The 22,611-nt window shown below is 44.4% G+C and overlaps 1 protein-coding gene across 3 annotated transcripts in view; it reads left to right on the forward strand.

Moving 5' to 3' along the window:
• MARCHF6 (membrane associated ring-CH-type finger 6) overlaps positions 1–22,611 on the forward strand; it is a 590,605-nt gene that overhangs the window by 197,891 nt on the left and 370,103 nt on the right. For 2 of the 3 annotated variants that reach the window (XM_033929823.1, XM_033929821.1), the window contains exon 9: positions 14,675–14,707. The exons of the other annotated variant lie outside the window; for it this stretch is intronic. In XM_033929823.1, coding sequence (XP_033785714.1) covers positions 14,675–14,707 — 33 coding nt within the window. The remainder of the gene's footprint in view (positions 1–14,674; positions 14,708–22,611) is intronic. 3 annotated transcript variants of the gene reach the window in all.

Raw genomic sequence — 22,611 nt, forward strand, 5'->3', positions numbered from 1 at the left:
CTCGATGGCCCCGCCAGCCTTGGTTCTCCCTGCTACTTCAACTCAGTGTCAGGGAACCTCTACTTCTGCCTGTCTTTCCCTCTCTGCTATCTCAGAGTCGGGGTTCACTGTTGCATCCCAATCTTCAGTCTCTTCATCTGACTGCTTGGTTTCTTTCCCCTTGACTTCCTTCCCTGTATCTCAGTCAGTCAGGGAAGTGTTGGAGGCTTCTCGGAAGGTCTCGACTAGACTCTGCTATTCTCAGAAGTGGACTAGATTCTCGTCCTGGTGCTCCTCTCACCGCCAGGACCCGGTGTCGGTCCCTGTGTCCTTGGTTCTGTAGTATTTACTCCATTTATCTCACTCTGGCCTGAAGATCAATTCCATTCGAGTCCATCTCAGCGCCATCGCTGCCTTTCATCAACCCCTGGAAGGGAAGGCTCTTTCACTCCATCCCTTAGTTTCCCGTTTCATGAAGGGGCTCCTGAATGTTCATCCTCCCCTCAAACCGCCTCCGGTGGTTTGGGATCTCAATGTGGTCCTAGCTCAACTGATGAAACCTCCATTTGAGCCTATTGATAAGTGTCATCTTAAGTTTCTCACTTGGAAAGTGATCGTCCTACTCGCCCTCACTTCTGCTCGGAGGGTTAGTGAGCTGCAGGCCTTGGTGGCGGACCCACCTTTCACGGTATTCCACCATGACAAGGTGGTCCTCCGCACTCACCCTAAGTTTTTGCCTAAGGTGGTGTCTGATTTTCATCTCAACCAGTCCATTGTTCTACCTGTGTTCTTCCCCAAGCCCCACTCTCATCCCGGAGAGGTGGCGCTTCACACTCTCGACTGCAAGCGTGCATTGGCCTTCTACCTCCAACGCACCCAGTCTCATCGGACGGCCCCCCAGTTGTTTTTGTCCTTCGACCCTAACAGGTTGGGGCACCCAGTTTCCAAGAGCACCCTGTCCAACTGGTTAGCTGCTTGTATTTCCTTCTGCTATGCTCAGGCAGGTCTCGCACTGCACGGTCGGGTTACGGGACATAAGGTCCGAGCGATGGCAGCTTTGATAGCTTTCCTCAGGTCCACGCCTATCGAGGATATCTGCAAGGCTGCCACGTGGTCTTCGGTTCATACTTTCACCTCACACTACTGCCTGGATACACTGTCCAGGAGCGATGGCCGGTTTGGCCAATCGGTCTCACGTAACCTATTTTCTTAAATTGCCAACCTCCCTCCATCCCTTATCAGTTAGCTTGGAGGTCACCCACATGTGAGAATATCATGCCTGCTTGTCCTGGGATAAAGCACAGTTACTTACCGTAACAGGTGTTATCCAGGGACAGCAGGCATATATTCTCACAACCCGCCCACCTCCCCGGGGTTGGCTTCTTTGCTGGATATGTGAACTAGAGACCACGAGGAGGGGATGCGCCCTCTAGTGGAGCAGGAGGCACACATGCGTGGTGCAGCCAGCAAGCTTGAATCTTCAATCAAGTTTGCTTGAAATGCTGTCCGCATCGGGGCTCCGTAGATGACGTCACCCACATGTGAGAATATATGCCTGCTGTCCCTGGATAACACCTGTTACGGTAAGTAACTGTGCTTTAGTGCTTGTTGAACTCAGGTGGGTAGCTTGTTCATTCCACCATGTTATAGGTTATGTGATATTTAACATTGATTTGTTTAATTGTAATATTGCAGAGCCATGCACTTTCATTAGCTTGGGGAAGTTCCTGTTATTTCTCTTCTTATAGTGGTTGTTAATTGTGGTGGGGATTCGCCAAGGTCACACTATACCTTTGCTAATCTTTGTGCACCGAATGAGAGACCGGGGGACTTCTTCCATGAGATAACATCTAAGATGCTGCAATACAAAGAGGGCTCACTGATCATTGGGGGGGGGGGGGAGACCTCAATGACACTTTTTCCATCTTTGGACAATTCTGGCAGTCAGGTGATCTATGGTAGGAGGGATAGAGCTGAGCTTTACCACTTCTGAGCCTGGTCATCTATTCTACATAGTGATCTTGAGCCCTCCATTGGGTTATGACACTGTGTGGGAGGAGGGGGAAGTGTACTTTACTAAACTGTTCCTGATGGTGGCTCGCCTAGTGCTGCAGATATGCAATTAGTGCTGACTAAATTGGACTGGTACTCTGTATAGATTGATGGCCTTGAAGTATCACAGATACCAATGGAGGCACAAATTGGGTGTAGGTACTCTGAGTCCAGCTTCTACACACAGTATTTCAAGATGAAGGGCCCACTGCTGAAACTGCCATAGTGGCCTCCATTGTCCTCTGCGCAGGGGCTCCCCTTCTACGATCCATGCGCTGCTATCTGAAGCTGGACAAGCACTGTTGAATATATCGTAGGACAGTGCCACAGGCAGAATCAGCAGGAACCTCGATCCTTTCTTTATCGAGCAAGTCCTGGGCTTCTCCAGTAGTGGCAATTTGCTTAGGGAACTCCATTCAAGTGATCAACAAACCAAACGGGAATGTCCAGCAAACGGGGATGACCCGCACACATTGGTGCGCATCAATGCCCAGGTCATCTCCCATTGTGAGAGTGGGTCGAGCACCTGAGACCACTGTGACGCCAGAGACCATTGAGGCATCCGGAGATGAAGCCTCACAAGGGGAGTCACGTGGACTGTGTAAGCCATGTGACCCAGTAGAACTATCATGCACCTGGCTGAAATGGACTTAAGCTGGGCAATCTGATGACAAAGTTGGATGAGATTGTCCTGACGTTCTTGAGGAAGAAATGCCCTGAGTTGAATGGTATCGAGTAGAGTGCCTATGAACTGGAGCCTTTGAGATGACTAAAATTGTGATTTGGGGAAGTTGATCTCGAACCTAAGTTCTGAAGAAATAATATAGTCTGATTTGTCGCTAAGATCACACCTTGAGACAAAGGATCCTTGATAAGCCAGTCGTCTAGGTAGGGAAGACTTGAAAGCCCTGAGACCTCAAGGCTGCTGCCACCACTACAATGCACTTGATGAAGACTCTGGGAGAGGACACCAGGCCAAAAGGTAGAACTTTGTATTGATAGTGGTGATGTGCCACTTGAAATCTGAGATACTTCCTGTAAGCCGGATGAATGGAGACATGAGTGTAGGCTTTCTTGAGATCTCCATCACCTTGTCTCTTTGATGATCACTTCATTGGTGGATGAACTCTTCCAATCTTTCCAGAGTGCTTTTGTTTCGCATGCCTCTTCATCAAAAAGTTCTGACCACAGATTTGTCAACCTATGCTTGGGGAACTCATCTGGATGGCCTTTGCACTCAAGGTCACTGGTCCTCCAGAGAACGACACTTTCACATAAATCTTTTGTGATTTACTATGCTCTCAGAGCTTTTCAACATTTAGTAGTCAGTCAGGTCCTTCTAGTCCACATGGACAATCATGTCGCCTTGTACTATATAAACAAGCAAGGAGGGACGGGTTCTCTCCTTTTCTGTCAAGAGGCATAAAAGATCTGACTTTGGATGATTGCTTGCAAAATCTTTCTCAAAGCAATCAATATTCAGGGGAAATAGAATTTCTTAGCAGACAAACTAATCTAATCTAATCTGTGATTTTTTTTATTTTTTATACTGATTCATCCCACCAGGAGGGCTCGACTCGGTTAACAAAAATATTAATAAAATTATACAGGAGATTAGAATAGAAACTTTATCTTTTAGGCCAAAATTTTATCTTTTATATTGATTATTTGAAAAAGAAGGATCATTAGTGACTCGGCAGAAGCAATGCTTATGTGCTTATTAGTAAATTTCTGAAATAAATATGTCTTCAGTACTTTACGAAAAGTGCGTAGATGAGAGAGAACTCTAGTTATAGAAGGAAGATCATTACAAACTTTTACAAATAAGAAAGAAAATGATCAACAAAAATTGGCCTAGTTTTTATTCCTTTAATAGTGGGAAAGCCAAGTTTATATTTCTGAGAACTCCTAGAATTAGAGATTTCTTGTGAATTAAATGAGATGGGAACCAAAGGAGAAAAAATACATTACATTACATTACATTAGGGATTTCTATTCCGCCATTACCTTGCGGTTCAAGGCGGCTTACAAAAAGATTTATAAAATGGGGTTACAATGTAGGAATTGAAGATACATTAGAGTGGCAGTTAGGTAGTTTCGAGGTAAGGATAATTACAGTTTACAGTAAATTGTGTACATGGAGGTAAAATTAGGTGAAGTTAGGGCTGATTTAGGAGTTTCTTAAAAAGTATTGTTTTTATTTCTTTTCTGAATGTCTTGTAGTCTGATGTGGTCATCAGTAGTTTGGAAATTCGGGTATCCATTTTTGCGGCTTGAGTGGCTAGGAGGCCATCGTGAAGTTTTGATCTTCTTACTTCATTGATCGGGGGGGGTATGAATGGGGAGTGCGTTTTTCTGTGTCTGAGTGTGGATGTTTGGTTGAGGCGGTTATTCAGGTAGGAAGGACTGTCTCCGTTTAGGGATTTAAATAGCATGCAGTAGAATTTGAATTGTATTCTTCCTTGGATTGGTAGCCAATGTGAGTTGATGTAAGCTTCTGTGATGTGGTCAAATTTTCTTAATGAGAAGATGAGTCTCAAGGCTGTGTTTTGGATTGTTTGAAGTTGTTTGATCATAGTAGCAGGGCATGGGAGGAATAGGATGTTGCAATAGTCTAGCAGTCCTAGGATTAGAGATTGTACTATAAGCTGGAATTGATTTCTTTCAAAAAATTTCCGGACTTGTCTCAAATTTCTCATGATTGTGAAGGATTTCTGGATTGTATTATTTATTTGTGGTTGCATGGTACAGCTTCTGTCTAAGGTCATTCCTAGTAGTTTTATGGTGGTTTGGATGGGGTAGTTGATAGAGTTGATTTCTAAATTTTTTGAGGTTTGGATTTTGTCATTTTCGAATAGGATGAGTTTGGTTTTGTCTGGGTTGAGTTTAAGTTTGTGATCTTTCATCCAGATCGTAACTGTATTAAGTATTCTGTGTAGGATGTTTGGCATGGTGGGTTTAGGTTGATCGTAAGGTGTGAGGATGGTAATGTCGTCCGCGTAGCTGTAGGTAATTATACCTAGATTGTTCAGATGTGTTCCGAGAGAGGCAGTGTATAGGTTGAAGAGGGTGGGTGATAGTGGGGAACCCTGTGGTACTCCGCAGGGGTTTGCCCAAGGTTCTGATTTTACGTTGTTTGATTTTACGCTGTAGGTTCTGGATTTTAGGAAGCCTTCAAACCAAGCGTATACTTTATCAGAGATACCTATTGCGTCCAAAATTTGCAGAAGGATATTGTGATCCACTAGGTCAAAGGCTGCGGTTAGGTCTAATTGTATAAGGAGCATTTTTTTCCCTGTGCTGAGGTGTTGTCTGATTGTGTCCATAAGGGAGGCTAGGAGAGTTTCTGTGCTGAAATTGGATCTGAAGCCAGATTGTGTGGGGTGGAGTATGTTATGGTCATCCAGATAATTAGTGAGTTGTTTGGCCACTAGGCCTTCTGTAAGTTTGACGTATAGCGGTATTGAGGCAATAGGTCTGAAGTTGGAGGGTTGGTCTGGTGGTCCTTTTGGATCTTTTTGGATTGGAGTGATGATGATTTTGCTGAGTGCAGTGGGGAAAATGCCATCCGTGAGCGTGGATTGAATCCATTGTAGAAGTAGTGTACGGAATTTTACACTGGAGGTGGTGAGGAGGTATGAGGGGCAGTGGTTGTAGTCACAGGAGGCGTGGCTGTATTTTTTGTAGAGGTTATTGAAATCAGGCCATTGTATGTTGGTGAATTGAGACCAAGATCTGTCTGCTGCGGTTGAATCTTTTTCTGTGGGGTGAGTTGTGATTATGCTTAGGAGGGATGGGGTAGAATCGAGGGTGGCTCTGGCATTGATAATTTGGCATTGAAAATCCATATAGGATTTTGAAAATTACAGTTGCACATTTAAATTGAATCCTCCAGAGTTGTATTGAACCTGCAATTCCCTAAATCTCTTAAATTTACACCTCCCAGCATAAAACATTTGACCTACACACACCAATCCCTTGCGAGCCCAAATCTGATAAATAGGACTCTCCTGACCAGGACCAAACTCCCAGTTACAGATCAAAGGAGTTTATCAGGAGTAAGTTTGGCCCGGCAACAACATCGCCCTAGTGGCCCTCCAGACTCGTAGGGTGGTATGAACGGACTCCAGGGTCCCCCCTTTTGAACCCAGGGGAAATGCAATAAGGTGTCCGGGGCAAGATCCCTCTGCTCAATCTTCACCAGGGCTCGCATCTGTTCATCCTGGTAGTATTTTTGTAAATTGGCCATCCCCCAGACCTCCCTCAGCTGTACTCAGGTAAAGAACCCACCAGTTAATCCGAGGAGACTTACCCTCCAATATGAAACTCCAAAGAGCCCTCTGAATCCAACCAGAACCCTCCTCTCCACCCAGATAGGCAGCACCTAAAACAGAAAAAGAAAGTGGGGCAGGACCATCATTTTAACAATCACTAAATTTCTGACCTCATTAAAATGAAAAAAGAAACATTTATTACCTACAAACATCTTGGGAAAAGGGAGGCAAAAGAAGACTATCTGGTCAGATCTAAGGCTGTCAAAAAGGCAGTCAGGGAAGCCAAACTTCAAACAGAGGAAGATCTAGCACGGAACATTAAAAAAGGGGACAAATCCTTCTTCAGGTACATTAGCGACAGGAAGAGAAACAAAAATGGAATAGAACGCCTTAGGAAATCAGATGGAAACTACGCAGAATCTGATACTACCAAAGCAGAACTGCTAAACGAATACTTCTGCTCAGTATTCACCTGTGAAGCACCTGGAGATGGTCCGCAATTACAAATAAGAAACAGCCAAAATGACCTGTTTCGTGATTACGAGTTTACACCTAGTAATGTCTACCACGAACTTTCAAGACTCAAAGTAGACAAAGCTATGGGGCCAGACAATCTACACCCCAGGGTACTCAGAGAGCTGAGTGAAGTTCTGGCTGAACCACTATCCGTACTCTTCAATCTTTCCATGCGCACGGGAATAGTACCCCTAGACTGGAAAACAGCTAACGTAATTCCACTCCACAAAAAGGGCTGCAGAACGGAGACAGGAAATTACAGACCGGTGAGTCTTACATCCATAGTGTGCAAACTCATGGAAACACTGATCAAACAGGAACTTGACAAAATTCTAGATGAAGAAAATCTACGTGATCCACATCAACACGGATTCACCAGGGGAAGGTCCTGCCAATCTAATCTGATTGACTTCTTTGATTGGGTGACCAGTCATCTGGATGCCGGTGAGTCCCTTGACGTGATATACTTGGACTTCAGCAAAGCTTTTGATAGCGTTCCACACCGCAGGCTGTTGAACAAACTAAAATCGATGGGATTAGGGGATACATTCACAACATGGGTAAGGGATTGGCTAGATGGTAGGCTTCAAAGGGTGATGGTAAACGGTACCCCCTCCAAAACGTCAGCAGTGATGAGTGGAGTACCTCAGGGCTCCGTCTTAGGGCCGATTCTATTCAATTTATTCATAGGAGATTTGACCCAAGGACTTAGAGGAAAAGTATCACTGTTTGCCGATGATGCCAAACTATGCAACATAGTTGGCAAAAGCAGTGTGCCTGACTTTATGACGCAGGACCTAAGACAGCTTGAACAGTGGTCATCAACTTGGCAGCTGGGCTTCAATGCTAAAAAATGTAAAGTAATGCACCTAGGCAAAAAAAATCCACACAGAACTTACACACTAAATGGTGAAACCTTGTCCAGGACCACGGTGGAACGTGATTTAGGAGTGATCATTAGCGACGATATGAAGGCTGCCAATCAAGTAGAGAAGGCATCGTCCAAGGCAAGACAAATGATGGGCTGTATCCGTAGGGGTTTTGTCAGCAGAAAACCTGAAGTCATAATGCCGCTGTACAGATCCATGGTGAGACCTCATCTCGAGTATTATGTTCAATTCTGGAGACCACACTACCGAAAAGATGTGTTGAGAATTGAGTCGGTTCAGCGAATGGCTACCAGGATGGTTTTGGGGCTCAGGGAACTCACGTATGAAGAAAGGTTAAAAAAAAACTGCGGATGTACTCACTGGAGGAGCGAAGAGAGAGAGGGGACATGATTGAGACCTTTAAGTATATTACTGGGCGTATAGAGGTGAAAGATGATATCTTCAGTCTTAAAGGGCCCTCAGTAACCAGAGGACACTCGCTGAAAATCAGGGGAGGGAAATTTCAGGGTGATGCGAGGAAGTACTTCTTCACTGAAAGGGTGGTAGATCATTGGAACGAGCTGCCTCAGAGGGTGATTGAGGCCAGCAGCGTGTTAGATTTCAAGAGAAAATGGGATATTCATGTGGGATCTCTAGGAGAGTAAGAATCAGGGAGTGGGTCATTGGTATGGGCAGACTCGATGGACTATAGCCCTTTTCTGCCGTCAATTTCTATGTTTCTATGTTTCTATCCTGCCCAACCACGAGAAGCAAAGGTTCTTCCAGGTGGCCAGATCCCGATGCATCTGCCAGATAACTGGGAGATAGTTAAGATCATAAGAACATAAGAAGTTGCCACCACTGGGTCAGACCATTGGTCCATCGCGCCCAGCGGTCCGCTCTCGCGGCGGCCCGTCGGGTCCATGACCTGTAATGTGGTTCCTGTCCGTTTCTGTAACCTACCTCTTCAAATAGAGAGGAACCTGGCAACCCCAAGTGCACCCCCAGATAACGCAGGGAGCATCACACTCAACGAAAAGAAAGGCCTCCCGTAGAGCCCGCACACTTTCAGTTGAAAGGGACACATTCAGGACTTCAGACTTAGACATGTTAATTTGAAAGCCAGAAAACTGACCATACTCAACTAAAACTGCGACCACCCGCTACAGAGAAATATCTGGCTGCATTAATGTAAACAGCAAGTCGTCGGCAAATAAAGATACCTTATATTCCCGGCCCACCACCGGATCAGTATATGGGACCTTAATCCAACTCAACAAACGAGGACCAAACCCAAAATACTCTAGAGTACGAAACAAAAGGGACCAGAGACCTTGTCAAAGACCTTCTTGGCATCGATGGAGAGCAGCTCCATAGGTCTTTTGTGGCGCATCATAAACTCCAGGAGGTTAAGAATCTGCTGCATACTATCACCCACCTGGTGCCCCGGAATAACGCCCAACTGTCCTGGGTGGACAAGATGAGGGAGCCAAGACAACAAACGATTTGTCAAAATTTTAGCAAGAAGCTTGGTATCGTCCACCAAGAGAGAGATAGGCATATGCGAGGTACAGGATAAGATATCCTTGCCCAACTTGTGGAGCACGGTAATACCAGCCAGGTGCATAAAATAAGGAAGAGAACCCTCTTCTAAAGTATTAAACACATGAAGTAAAGGCAGAAACAGAGCGACCTGAAACAATTTGTAAAACTTGACTGTAAAACTATCAAGCCCCGGAGAGTTGCCCGAAGGCATAGACCAGCGATGGCGAACCTATGGCACGCGTGCCAACTGTGGCACGCGAAGGCCTTGCAGCTGGCACGCGCAGGGCCGCCATCAGGGCAGTACTACCAGGGGGTGCACAGGAGAGAGAGCTGAACGGGGACGATGGGGGACCTGCGGGGTTAAATATAACTCGAGCCGCGAGGCTCGTCTTCTACTCCAACTGCCCTGCTGCTCACACAGCCGATCGGAAATCTTCCCTGACGTCAGCGCTGACGTCGGGGAAGATTTCCGATTGGCTATGTGTGCGCGGCGGGACAGGCAGGAAATAGAAGACAAGCCTACGCGGCTCGAGCTACATTTTGCTGAGAAAGTTGATAAGATGGGCTGGAGACAAACGGGGAACACAAAAGGAGGGAGTGCGTTTTGGACACAAGGCATGAACTTGGGAGAAAGGAAGGGAGGGAAAGAGATGCTGAGGAGGGGGAGGGAATGGGTTTTTGGACACAGAAGGCATGGACTTGGGAGAGAGGAAGGGAGGGAAAGAGATGCTGAGGTGGGGGATGGAATGGGTTTTTGGACACAGAAAGCATGAACTTGGGAGAGAGGAAAGGATGGAAAGAGATGCTGAGGTGGGGAGGGAATGGGTTTTTGCACACAGAAGGCATGGACTTGGGAGAGGGGAAGGGAGGGAAAGAGATGCTGAGGTGGGGGAGGGAATGGGTTTTTGGACACAGTAGGCATGAACTTGGGAGAGAGGGAGGGAAAGAGATGCTGAGGTGGGGGATGGAATGGGTTTTTGGACACAGAAAGCATGAACTTGGGAGAGAGGAAAGGAGGGAAAGAGATGCTGAGGCGGGGGAGGGAATGGGTTTTTGGACACAGAAGGCATGGACTTGGGAGAGAGGAAGGGAGGGAAAGAGATGCTGAGGTGGGGGATGGAATGGGTTTTTGGACACAGAAAGCATGAATTGGGAGAGAGGAAAGGAGGAAAAGAGATGCTGAGGAGGGGGAGGGAATGGGTTTTTGCACACAGAAGGCATGGACTTGGGAGAGAGGAAGGGAGGGAAAGAGATGCTGAGGTGGGGGAGGGAATGGGTTTTTGGACACAGAAGGCATGAACTTGGGAGAGAGGGAGGGAAAGAGATGCTGAGGTGGGGGATGGAATGGGTTTTTGGACACAGAAAGCATGAACTTGGGAGAGAGGAAAGGAGGGAAAGAGATGCTGAGGTGGGGGAGGGAATGGGTTTTTGGACACAGAAGGCATGGACTTGGGAGAGAGGAAGGGAGGGAAAGAGATGCTGAGGTGGGGGAGGGAATGGGTTTTTGGACACAGAAGGCATGGACTTGGGAGAGAGGAAGGGAGGGAAATAGATGCTGAGGTGGGGGAGGGAATGGGTTTTTGGACACAAGGCATGAACTTGGGAGAGAGGAAGGGAGGGAAATAGATGCTGAGGTGGGGGATGGAATGGGTTTTTGGACACAAAAAGCATGAACTTGGGAGAGAGGAAAGGAGGGAAAGAGATGCTGAGGTGGGGGAGGGAATGGGTTTTTGCACACAGAAGGCATGGACTTGGGAGAGAGGAAGGGAGGGAAAGAGATGCTGAGGTGGGGGAGGGAATGGGTTTTTGGACACAGAAGGCATGGACTTGGGAGAGAGGAAGGGAGGGAAATAGATGCTGCGGTGGGGGAGGGAATGGGTTTTTGGACACAAGGCATGAACTTGGGAGAGAGGAAGGGAGGGAAATAGATGCTGAGGTGGGGGAGGGAATGGGTTTTTGGACACAGAAAGCATGAACTTGGGAGAGAGGAAAGGAGGGAAAGAGATGCTGAGGTGGGGGAGGGAATGGGTTTTTGCACACAGAAGGCATGGACTTGGGAGAGAGGAAGGGAGGGAATGGGTTTTTGGACACAGAAAGCATGAACTTGGGAGAGAGGAAAGGAGGGAAAGAGATGCTGAGGTGGGGGAGGGAATGGGTTTTTGCACACAAGGCATGGACTTGGGAGAGAGGAAGGGAGGGAAATAGATGTGAGGTGGGGGAGGGAATGTGTTTTTGGACACAAGGCATGGACTTGGGAGAGAGGAAGGGAGGGAAAGAGATGCTGAGGTGGGGGAGGGAATGTGTTTTTGGACACAGAAGGCAAGGACTTGGGAGAGAGGAAGGGAGGGAAAGAGATGGTTGTGTACACGGGGAATAGAAGAAAGGAGAATTTTTGGTCATAGGGAGGGAGTGAGGTACAGACAGTGGCATACCAAGGTGGGGGTGGGGGCGGTCTACCCCGGTTTTACGCCCCAAGGGGGTGCACAGCTGGCCACCCTCCAGTGTTCTCCCTAGGCTGGCAAACTGCGTCTCTTTAGCCACTTGAGTGCCACCGCCGCCATTTGGAACAGGCCAGTGCCAAGTTCTCCCTGCTTTTCCCTGTGGGGCCGACCAACTCTCGCCACCCGCGTCAATTCTGATGTCGGAGAGGACGTTCTTGGCCAGCCAATCGCTGCCTGGCTGGCCCAGAATGTCCTCTCCGATGTTAGAATTGACTTCGAGTGGCGAGAGTTGGTCGGCCCCGTGGGGAAGAGAAGCAGGGCGAACTCGGCGCCGGCCTGTTCCCGATAGCGGCAGTGGCAGCCTATTCCCCAGTGGTGGTGGCAGCATTTTCCCAATGGTGGTGGCATAGGGGAGGGCAAGGAGAAAGAAAGAAAGGGGGGGACAGGGAGCCAAAAAAAAAAAAAGAAAGAGGGCTGGGTGAAATAAAGAAAAATGGGGCACGGAGAGAGAGAGAGAAAGACAGACATACAGAATGAAAGGGGGTATGGAGAGAGAGAAAAAGAAAGAAGGGGGGCACGGTGAAACAAAGAAAAAGTTTGGGGAGGGAATGAGGTCTGGAGGAGAGAAAGCATACAGGAGGCTGAAAAAAGGGAAGAAATATTGGATGCACAGTCAGAAGAATAAAGTGCAACCAGAGACTGATGAAATTACCAAAGGTAGGAAAATGATTTTATTTTCAGTTTAGTGATCAAAATGTTTCCGTTTTGAGAATTTATATATGCTGTCTATATTTTGCACTATGGCCCCCTTTTACTAAACAGCAATAGCGTTTTTTAGCGCAGGGAGCCTATGAGCTTCAAGAGCAGCGTGGGGCATTCAGCGCAGGTCCCTGCGCTAAAAACCGCTATCGCGGTTTAGTAAAAAGGGAGGGGGAATATTTGTCTATTTTTGTATAGTTGTTACTGAGGTGACATTGCATAAAGTCATCTGCCTTGACCTCTTTGAAAACCCGCGGAATATAAATGATAATTAACATTTTCTCTGCGTACAGCGTGCTTTGTGTTTTTAAAATTTTATTGTTGGTAGATCATTTTGACTTGGCCACAAAGGTAAGGGGGAGGGAGGGGAGCTGCTGAAAGAGTCTACCTTGACGTGGTTGCAGGCTTACAAATCTTTTGGTCAAATAGTGCGGTGACAGAGAAAAGTATATGTGTATTCGGCCCATGAATGAAATCATTAAAACATTATAAATTGCCAATAAATTGAAATGAAAACCATAGGATTGTGAATCAAATTGATTCTCTGACAATACAAAGATTCCAACCTTTAACAATGATGTTACATAGTTCAGGCAACTTTATAAAGAGTTTTTAGATACTAAAATCTTGTTATTAAGGTTTAATTGACGTGCTGGCACTTTGAGGAAATTCTTTGGTTTTGTGCAGCAGTTTGGGCACTCGGGCTCAAAAAGGTTAGCCATCACTGGCATAGCCTAAAGAGCCTGCTGCACCTCCACCAGGGTAATCGGATGATCCAGCAACCGCGCATCAGAAGAGTCAATCTGAGGCAACTGCAAAGGTCGTAAGAATGCATCCATATCCACACCCGGAAGCTCAGCTCTAGCTGCATAAAATCGTTAATAATATTGCACAAAAGAGTCGTGAATCTGCTCCTCCTCTCGCACCAGAGTCCTGCATTTGAGCGCAAGGCCAGAATATTATTCCACACTCATTGAGCTTTCAATTGATGACCCTTATTACCCAACTCAAAAAATTGTTGCTTCAGCAATTGGATATGAAACTGCATCTGTTGTAATTCCTGCAATTCTCGCTGAGCTTCCCGCAACCATGCCCAAATACCAGCATTTCCCGGCTGATATAAGCATCAGACGGGCGATGGTACCATAAAGGGCAGCAAGACGCAGCCAACACTGCTTATTCTGAAACGAGGCCCAAGAAATAAGATGTCCTTGGAGGACCGCTTTAAGGCCTTCCCAAACTGCCCCTGGAGAGACTTCCCCATCTGCACTGACGTCAAGATCAATATACTCCGCAAGAACCACCCTCAGTTTATCCACAATGTGGGGGTCATCCAGCAAGCTATCATTCAGTCTCCAAAATGTATGCCATGAAACGCCTGAAGCCCCCCGCAACAGAACCCAAACCGGGGCATGATCAGACCACGAAATAGGTTCTATCCCTGCCTCGACAACACGAGCCAAAAAATCCTTATCAACCAGAAAATAATCCAGGCGGAAATAAGAACAATGCACTATCAAATGATAAGTGTAGTCCCACACTCCAGGGTGTACCAACACCAGACATCAACTACTCCTAGCAATCTCAAGAAAGATGTTGTCCAGATGGGGTGCACAGGTCAGATTAAAATCCCCTCCAACAATGAGAGACCCCTCCTTCACCTGCAAAATCTTAGCCCCCAGATCCTCCAAAAACGCCCCCTGGCCTTCATTTGGAGCATAAAGATTGACCAAGGTTAATTTCAAGTTCTGCAGAGTGATCACCAAAATAATAAATTCCCCTGGAGATCCCGCACTACCTCAAGTGTAAGATTCTTGGCAAGGTTAATTTCAAGTCCTGCAGAGTGATCACCAAAATAATAAATTCCCCTGGAGATCCCGCACTACCTCAAGTGTAAGATTCTTGGCAAAGAGAATCCCAATCCCATATTTCTTGGGATGTTCTAGTCAAATGTGTTTCTTGTAAAAAGCAAATAGCAGCCTGACTGTATACCAATTCCTGTATCAAAATTCGTCTTTTATGAGACGAATTAAGACCTCTCACATTATAGGAAACCTGGAGTGAATTCCTTCTGCACAGCTCGCAAGCATAGGGAGAAAACCCTACTGTCCAGAATGACACATCTATCTATCAGAAAAGATATTGCAAGATATGAACGTAATCATTTTGTAGCACAGTTTAAATGCTGAAAATTTTCAGTTTTGTTCTGATTGTGTTTTTATATTTACTTTTGTTTTAGATGCTTGGATTAGATGGATCATTGGTTTTCTTGGTGAGTGAAATCAAACTTTGTTTAAAAGTAACCTTCCTTCATTAATGAATAATGAATTTCTTGTACAAAGTACATATTGACTAAATACCTTTTGGCTCTGTAGAATTTTGCAGGATCATTTTGTTTCATAATAGTGGATTTTTGAGTTTTCCATAAATCTAGAATTTGGTTTGCTACACATTTTATTCTGACAAATTCACACTGAGTCTAATGCAATGAGCTTTTGCATCCAGGTTTCTGGAACTGTTCTAAAAATAATTAGCAAATCTCTAAAGCATTAAAGAATATGGCTCATGGAATTTTTAACACCTCTGCATGTTCTTTTGAGTGCTGGATATGTGTTTAAGCTTTCTGTGTGTCTGATCAGGATAGGAGATGGAATTGAAAAGGAGCAATTTCTTGGTCTTGTTAAGCATGAATTAGTGTAGGTATACTGTAGCTGTTAGAACAGCTTCTACTATAGAAATTTTTTGAGTCATTTTGGGGTGGTGGAGGGTTTATTTTTAGTTTATCATTTTAGTTTATTACACTATCTATCAAAAAAATTACCTAAGTAGCGTACAATTAAAAAAATATACAATTCATTTACAGGGGAACAAAAAAAAGGACACCTAAATTAGAGCAAAAAAAAGGAGACCTAAATTAGAGCAAACTCAATGCTGATGACTCCTCTGATTCCTATACATCCAGGTTTCTCATTCTAATCTCCTCATATAATCTCCAGCTGTGCTTCACCACCCTACACACCAGAAAGGCCACTGCTTCAACCGTATCTTTTCCTTCAACTGCTCTACCACTGAATTCTGCACCTCAACTCTTCCCCTCTCTGACCATCATCTGCTAACCTTCACAACTTACCACCCTCCCTGCCCACCCCCCACCCCCCCAAAAAAAACCCCGGCTGATCACTACCCATACATTTAGGAATCTTCAATCTATTGACCCTGATTCGTTCTCTACCACTGTCTCTGTCTCATCCCTCCTTTCAACTACTCTTGTCACACAAGTTTGTTGATGAAGCTGTCCTCTTCTATAACTCAACTTTCTCTTCTGCTATTGATACCCTCACCCCTCTCATTTCACGTCCTGTTAGATGTGCCAAATCCCAGTCCTGGCTGATCCCCAACATCCGTTAGCTGCAATCCTTGCTTAAATCCTGCACACATGCCAACTTCATACACTTCATATTCATGCTGATGTCCTTCCAATCTACCATCTTGCTTGGCAAACATGAATACTACAAACATTTAGCTAACTCTTAGTGCCGACTCTCACCATCTCTTTGCCAACTCAACTCCTTATTCAAAATACCCCACCTCCTATCCCCTCATATTGTATTTTCAGTGTATGTTACACTCTGCTCCTGGGTCCTCTCCTCTTCTCCATATATACCTGTTCTTTCAGTACACTGATCTCCTCCCATGGTTTTCAATATCACCTCTATGCTGTTGACTCCCAGGTCTACTTCTCCCCACTAGATATTTCTACAGGAATTCAGGCCCAAATCTCAGCCTGCCTGACCAACAGTGCCTCTTGGACGTCTCACCACCATCTAAACTGGAATATGGCTAAAACCAAACTCCTTATCTTTCCACCTAAATCCACCCCCCCCTCGCGTTCTCTATTTCTGAGGATAACACACTCCTCCTCCCTGTCTTGTCTGCTTGCAACCTCGTGGTAATCTTTGACTCTTCTCTCTCCTTCTCCATTCAGATCCAACAGACCGCTAAAATCTGTTGCTTCTTCCTCTTTAATATTACCAAAATCCGACTTCTCCTCTCCGAGCACATTACCAAAACCCTTATCTATGCTCTCATTACATCTCGCTTAGACTACTGCAATTTACTTTTCTCAGGTCTCCCGATCATCCGTCTCTTTCCCCTTCAATCCATTCAAAACGCTGCTGCACTACTCATTTTCCGTGAGAGCCACCATGCTCACATTACCCCTCTCCTCAAATCTGTTCACTGGCTCCCCATCTGCTTCCGAATACAGTTCAAACTCCTCTTACTAATTTACAAGTGCATTTACTCTGTAACTCCTCAGTATATCTCCTTACTCGTCTCCCCCTATGCTCCCTCCCGTAAACTCTCTATCCCTGGACAGGCAGGCAGCATATTCTCATATGTGGGTGTTGTCATCCACGGAGCCCCAGTACAGACAGCTATATAAGTGCACCGGCACTTTAAGAATTTTAGAAAGTTTGTGACTGACCGCACCGCACATGCGCAAGTGCCTTCCTGCCCAACGTAGGTGCGCGGCTCCTCAGTTCTTAAGTTTTCCATGGAGCTAAGAAGTCGAGCTTTTTAATGTTCTTAGTTTTAGCCTTTGCTTTCCTGTTTGCGCGTTTGATATTTTCCTCATTAATTTTTCTTTCATTTCTTTCTTTCATTAATTTTTTTTTCTTTCTTTCATTTCTTTCTTGCTTTTTTCTTTCCTTTCATTTTTCTTTCTTTCCTTCTTTCTTCTTTTTTCCTTCTTTTCTTCTTTTCTTCGCTCTTTTCCTTCTCTTTTCTTTCCTTCTTTCTTCTTTCCTTCCTCCCCACTTGCTGAAGCACTGCTCCACTCTACACAGCACTTATTTGCTTTGAAATGGTTATTTTATTGCCTGTTTTCAAGTTTTTTATGTTTTGTCTTACTTCTGTTACTTTTCTTCCCTTAGATTTAGTAACACTGATCTACCACCGCATAGCGGTGGCACGTTGTGGACTCCACCCACAAAATCTGGTACATGTCATTTAAAGCTTGGGACTTTGCGGCGCATGCTCACCCACTTGCTAAAGCACTGCTCCACTCTGCAAAGCACTTATTTGCTTTTTTATGGTTATTTTATTGCCTGTTCAAGTTTTTTATGTTCTGTTTTACCTCTGGTACTTTTCTTCCTTTAGATTTAGTAATGCTGATCTGCTGCTGCATAGTGGCGGCACGTTGTGGACACTGCGCCGCCCCCCCCCCCCCCCAAATTTGGTACATGTCATTTAAAGCCTGGGACTTTGCGGCACATGCCGCAAAGTAGTGCGCTTAAGGAGTATGCAATGTTCTTTAATGCGCTCCATTGTGCGCAACTTCTGTGTGCTCTAAAATTTGTATCTGCTGCATTAGGTAAGTCTACCAAAAGGCCCTCTTTTTTCGTGCTTTCCTGGTTACTTCTCTGTCTAAACCTTCAAATTCTTTCTCCCAGACTTAAGTCTTCCTTCCTTTAAGCATATTCTCTTAATTGCAATCACTATGGAAAAGCTTCCTCCTTCAAACATCTTGGTCCATTGGGGTCATCGACCCAGTGCTGAGCTGGTGGAAATTCCTCTTGCACCTCATCCTTTGGTTTTCCTTAAAGCAGATCCGACACTTGCTGTCCTATCTACTAGACAACTCAAAATCGGCCTAATTAATACGGCGTTCACTTAAGTCTAAACATCACCTTATCAAAGATACGATAATCCTTAACTCGTTTGATCTCTTATGCTTGACTGAAACCTGGCTCACTGAGGGGAAGGAAGCCTATCTTTCTTATGCCTGCCTGCCTGGCTTCTCTTTTCTATACAATCACCGCCACCATAAGCGGGAGGGTGGGTTAGCAATTATTTCCTGAGAATCATTGTCACTAACTACTGAACAATCTCCAGCTAACTCCTTTATTGAATATCTTCAATTTACAATCAATTCAAGGCCAAACATTGATGTTCTCTTACTCTACTTACCCCCTCCAGTCAACTGTGAGGGCCTCTCTCACTTACAATCTCTCCTCTATGATTTTGGGTCCTCCACACCCAACCCACTGGTTCTTGGAGACTTCAACATCCACTTTGATTCACACAGTAGTCTTTCTGTTGAAGCCCTCTCTTTTATCCACAGTCTTGACCTTCTCCCTCTTTTGACAGATCCAACACACCAAACAGGGCATACATTAGACATGATCTTAATTCCTAAGTCTGCAAATTCCAAATATTCCTTAGGACCTATCGTTCCAGTTCCATGGTCCAGTCATTTTCTTGTCTCTGTGAACCATACCACCACTCATGATAACCTTATCATAGAGCCCAAGGCTTTCAAATTTAGGGATTTTGATAAACTTACAAGAGAGTCAATTGTTTCAACTCTCAAATTAGAATTTTTGGACTATAAATCAACAACATTGGAAGACCACTTACACTAATGGATGATTTCCACCATTTCACTAATGGAGGAGTTGGCTCCCATCCAAATTAGATAAATTCCTCCTAGGAAATTTTCTAATACCTGGTATACAGCAGAACTCACCCTCATCAAAAAATAGGTTAGATCAACCAAACATAGATGGAGAAAGGACAAAACTTTCAGTTATTTAGAAAAAGTCAAAGAACAAGCGAGCTTCTATAAATCTAAAATAAATCAGGCAAAGCGGAAATACTACTCCACGCAAATTAAAAAGGCTAAAAACTCTTCTGCACTCTATGCAATATTAAAATTCTTAAACCCTCAGAACAAGAGACAAGTTGCGCAGAGTAGCACTTTGCCCACAGCTCAGGAACTTGTTTCCTACTTCACTGATAAAGTAGACACCATTAGGATAGACTTTAGCTCAGCAAAACCCTTAAATCCAGAACCTGTCCAAGCCGATACATTGCCTTTATCTTCGAAATGCTCCTGATTCAACCTTCCAAGTCTTAAGGAGATTGAACGTCTCATCCAGAGCATCTATATTAAAGGATCGCATACTGAATCAATCCCTCCTGTTACTTCTCTATATTCGGTCCTTTCATTCATACTTCAGTGAATCAAAGTTTACAGTATAGCTCTTTGCCAAAATCTTGGAAGGAAGCAACCATCCATCCTATCATTAAAGGCCATAACATCACGCTGAATAATAAATCAAATTATAGGCCCATTGCTAATCTCCCCTTCTTAGCAAAAGTAACTGAAAAGGTTGTCTTCAAACAAATTTCAGAATTCATTGAAAAAACAAATACCCTACATCCAAATCAAACAGGTTTCAGACAACATCACTCTACAGAACACTCCCTAATAGGCATGTCAACCTCTGTTCATTACCATTTGGACCACAATAAATCTGTTCTTTTAATTTCTCTTGAGCTTTCCTCTGCTTTCAATACCATAGACCACAATATTCTCCTCAAAAGATTGGAAGCTATCGGTATCTCAGATCAGGTTCTGCAGTGGTTTCATTCCTATTTCAGTGACCGTACTTCTACAATCACGTTCAATAATTCCACCTCAGAGAGCTACACTGTACACTATGGTATTCCACAAGGATCCATTCTATTACTACTTCTGTTTAATATTTTTCCAGCTCCTCTGATGACTCTCTTCCAATCCATCAGGTTCATTGTTTTCGCCTATGCTGATGACATTCAGCTTTTGTACCCATTAGACTTCGAGAATGCCCATGATATCTTAGCAATTAACAAGAAACTAGAGCAAATACACCAATGGCTAGATAATAATAATAATAACTTTATTCTTCTATACCGCCACAATCTTGCGACTTCTAGGCGGTTTACAATCAAGAGTGCTGGACATTCAGCGAAATACAATAAGTAGATATTCAGAGGAAATACAGAGATCAGAGACCTCAGGAGGCAATAGTATAGAAATACAATTTGCTGAGCGAAAATGTAATATGTACATTTTAGTAGGTAATGTCCGACAGGACCTATTGGGGATAAATAGCAACGTAAAGTTACGATAAAATGAAGATAACAGATTATATTTATAACAGTGCTGTAAGTTCAGGTGGAATAGGGAGGAGAGAGGGAGAGCGGGTCAATTGTTTAGGTATTTCTGGAACAGGTATGTTTTTAGGCGTTTCCTGAATTCCCCGTATGTAGTGGGCGAAAGCAGTTGGTCTAGGTCTTTACCCCATAGGACTGCTTGGTGAGAGAGAAGGTGTTCGTGGTGTTTTTTCATTTTGCAGCCTCTAATTGGAGGGGGAAATGAGTTTTGGGTGTGTGTTTCTCTTGAGTTTGTTATTAGAAAATGCGAAAAGGTCCGTTATGTACTTGGGGGTCAGGCTGTATAGTACTTTGAAGCAGAGGCAGGCAAATTTAAACCTTACTCGGGCTTCCGTTGATAGCCAGTGCAGCTGCCGATAGTAGGGTGTCATGTGGTGGAATTTCTTCAGCCCGAAGATAAGTCTGACCGCAGCATTTTGCATTATTTGGAGACGTCTCATATTCTTTTGTGAGATTGCTAGATAGGCGATGTTGCAGTAGTCAAGCTGACTCAGGATGAGGGATTGCACTAGGATTCTGAATGTTGACGTATCGAAGTATGATTCAATGGTTCTGAGTTTCCAGAGAGTAAGGAAACCTTTTCTGAATAGGGAATCCACTTGTTCCTTCATTGTTAGGCATTGGTCTAGAATAACACCTAGTATTTTCATGGTGGGCTGAATAGGGTAGTTGAGTTTATTGATGCATAGTGGGGTTTTATTGTCAAGCAGGTGAGGGGAAGCAACAAAGAATTTTGTTTTTTCTGGGTTGAGCTTGAGCTTGAAATCTGTCATCCATTGTTCCATCTCATTTATGGCATCGGATGCCTTGGGAATGGTTTCCGAGATGGAGTTGGCGAATGGGATGATGATCGTAAAGTCATCTGCGTAGCTGAATAGTTTTATTCCTAGTTGGGTTAGTTTCACACCTAATGAGGACATGTAGATATTGAAAAGCAGTAGGGAAAGCAGTGACCCTTGTGGCACTCCGGATGAGTTGCTCCAGGTGTCGGAGTGTTCGTTGTTAAAGTGTACCTGGTAAAAACGGGATGTGAGGAAGCCACGAAACCAGTTTAGTACCTCAGCTCTGATACCAGTGGCGTCTAAGCATTGCATCATTTTCTCATGGTCTACCAAGTCGAATGCAGAGCTCATGTCGAATTGTATGATCAGGGCATTGAGGCCCTTACTAAATAATAGGCGCAGATAGTCTAGAATGGCAGCGATTACTGTCTCCGTACTGAATAGGGTTCTAAAGCCGGATTGAGTTTCATGCAGGAGAGAGAATTGATTAAGGTAGTCCATTAGTTGGGTGTGTACTAGTCCTTCCATGATTTTTACAATGAATGGGATAGATGCTATTGGTCTGTAGTTTGTTATTAGCGCTGAGGATTCTTTTCTATTTTTTGGGATGGGGGTTATTATTATGTGGCCGTTGTTAGTGAGGAAAGTCCCATTTTTTTGGTTGTGGGTTAGATAGTGTAATAGTGATATTTTGAATTCTGGTGGTGCCGCTTTCATAATCTACGGAGGGCACCTATCTAGGATGCAGTGAGATTTAGAGTATTTGTTGTAGAGTTTGGTGTAGGTATTCCATTCTGGATCTAGAAAGGAACTCCAGATCATGTCTGTAGGTATTTCATTGTCATGTGAGTTAGCTATTTGGTAGTTGCTGGGGATGATTGTTACATCGTTATTGCTTATACAGTTATTTTTTAGGTTTTTAATTTTGGAATCAAAATATAGAGCTAGGTCCTTCGCGATGGGTAACTTCGTGTTGTGCTCAGGTGTGGTGTAGCGGGTGGTGTCAAATAGGTTTGTGACTATGTTGAATAACTCTTTTGTATTGATTCCTTGTGAAGCTTTGCATGATAAGTTAATTTTGGTGGAGTAGAACGCTTTGCGTTTGTCTTTTATCAGTTGTTTGTAGGTTTTTATGTAGGCTCTCCATTTGTTGTGGTCTGTCAGTTCTCCTGTTTTATTCCAAATCCTTTCTAGTCGCCTAGCTGTTTGTTTTGTTTTTAATAGTTCGGTGTCGAACCATTTGTTGTATTTGTTTGCGTTGCTTTTGCTTTTATGTATAGGGGCGATTTTATCTAGGATGGAAGTACTGGTTGTATTCCAATGGTCCCAGAAGTCTGTTCCTTCCTCTATTACTGTATGCGGTTTGTATTCTGACCAGTATTCTTGTGGATTA

The sequence above is a fragment of the Geotrypetes seraphini genome, chromosome 2, assembly GCF_902459505.1.
Source record: "Geotrypetes seraphini chromosome 2, aGeoSer1.1, whole genome shotgun sequence".
Classification (NCBI taxonomy): domain Eukaryota; kingdom Metazoa; phylum Chordata; class Amphibia; order Gymnophiona; family Dermophiidae; genus Geotrypetes; species Geotrypetes seraphini.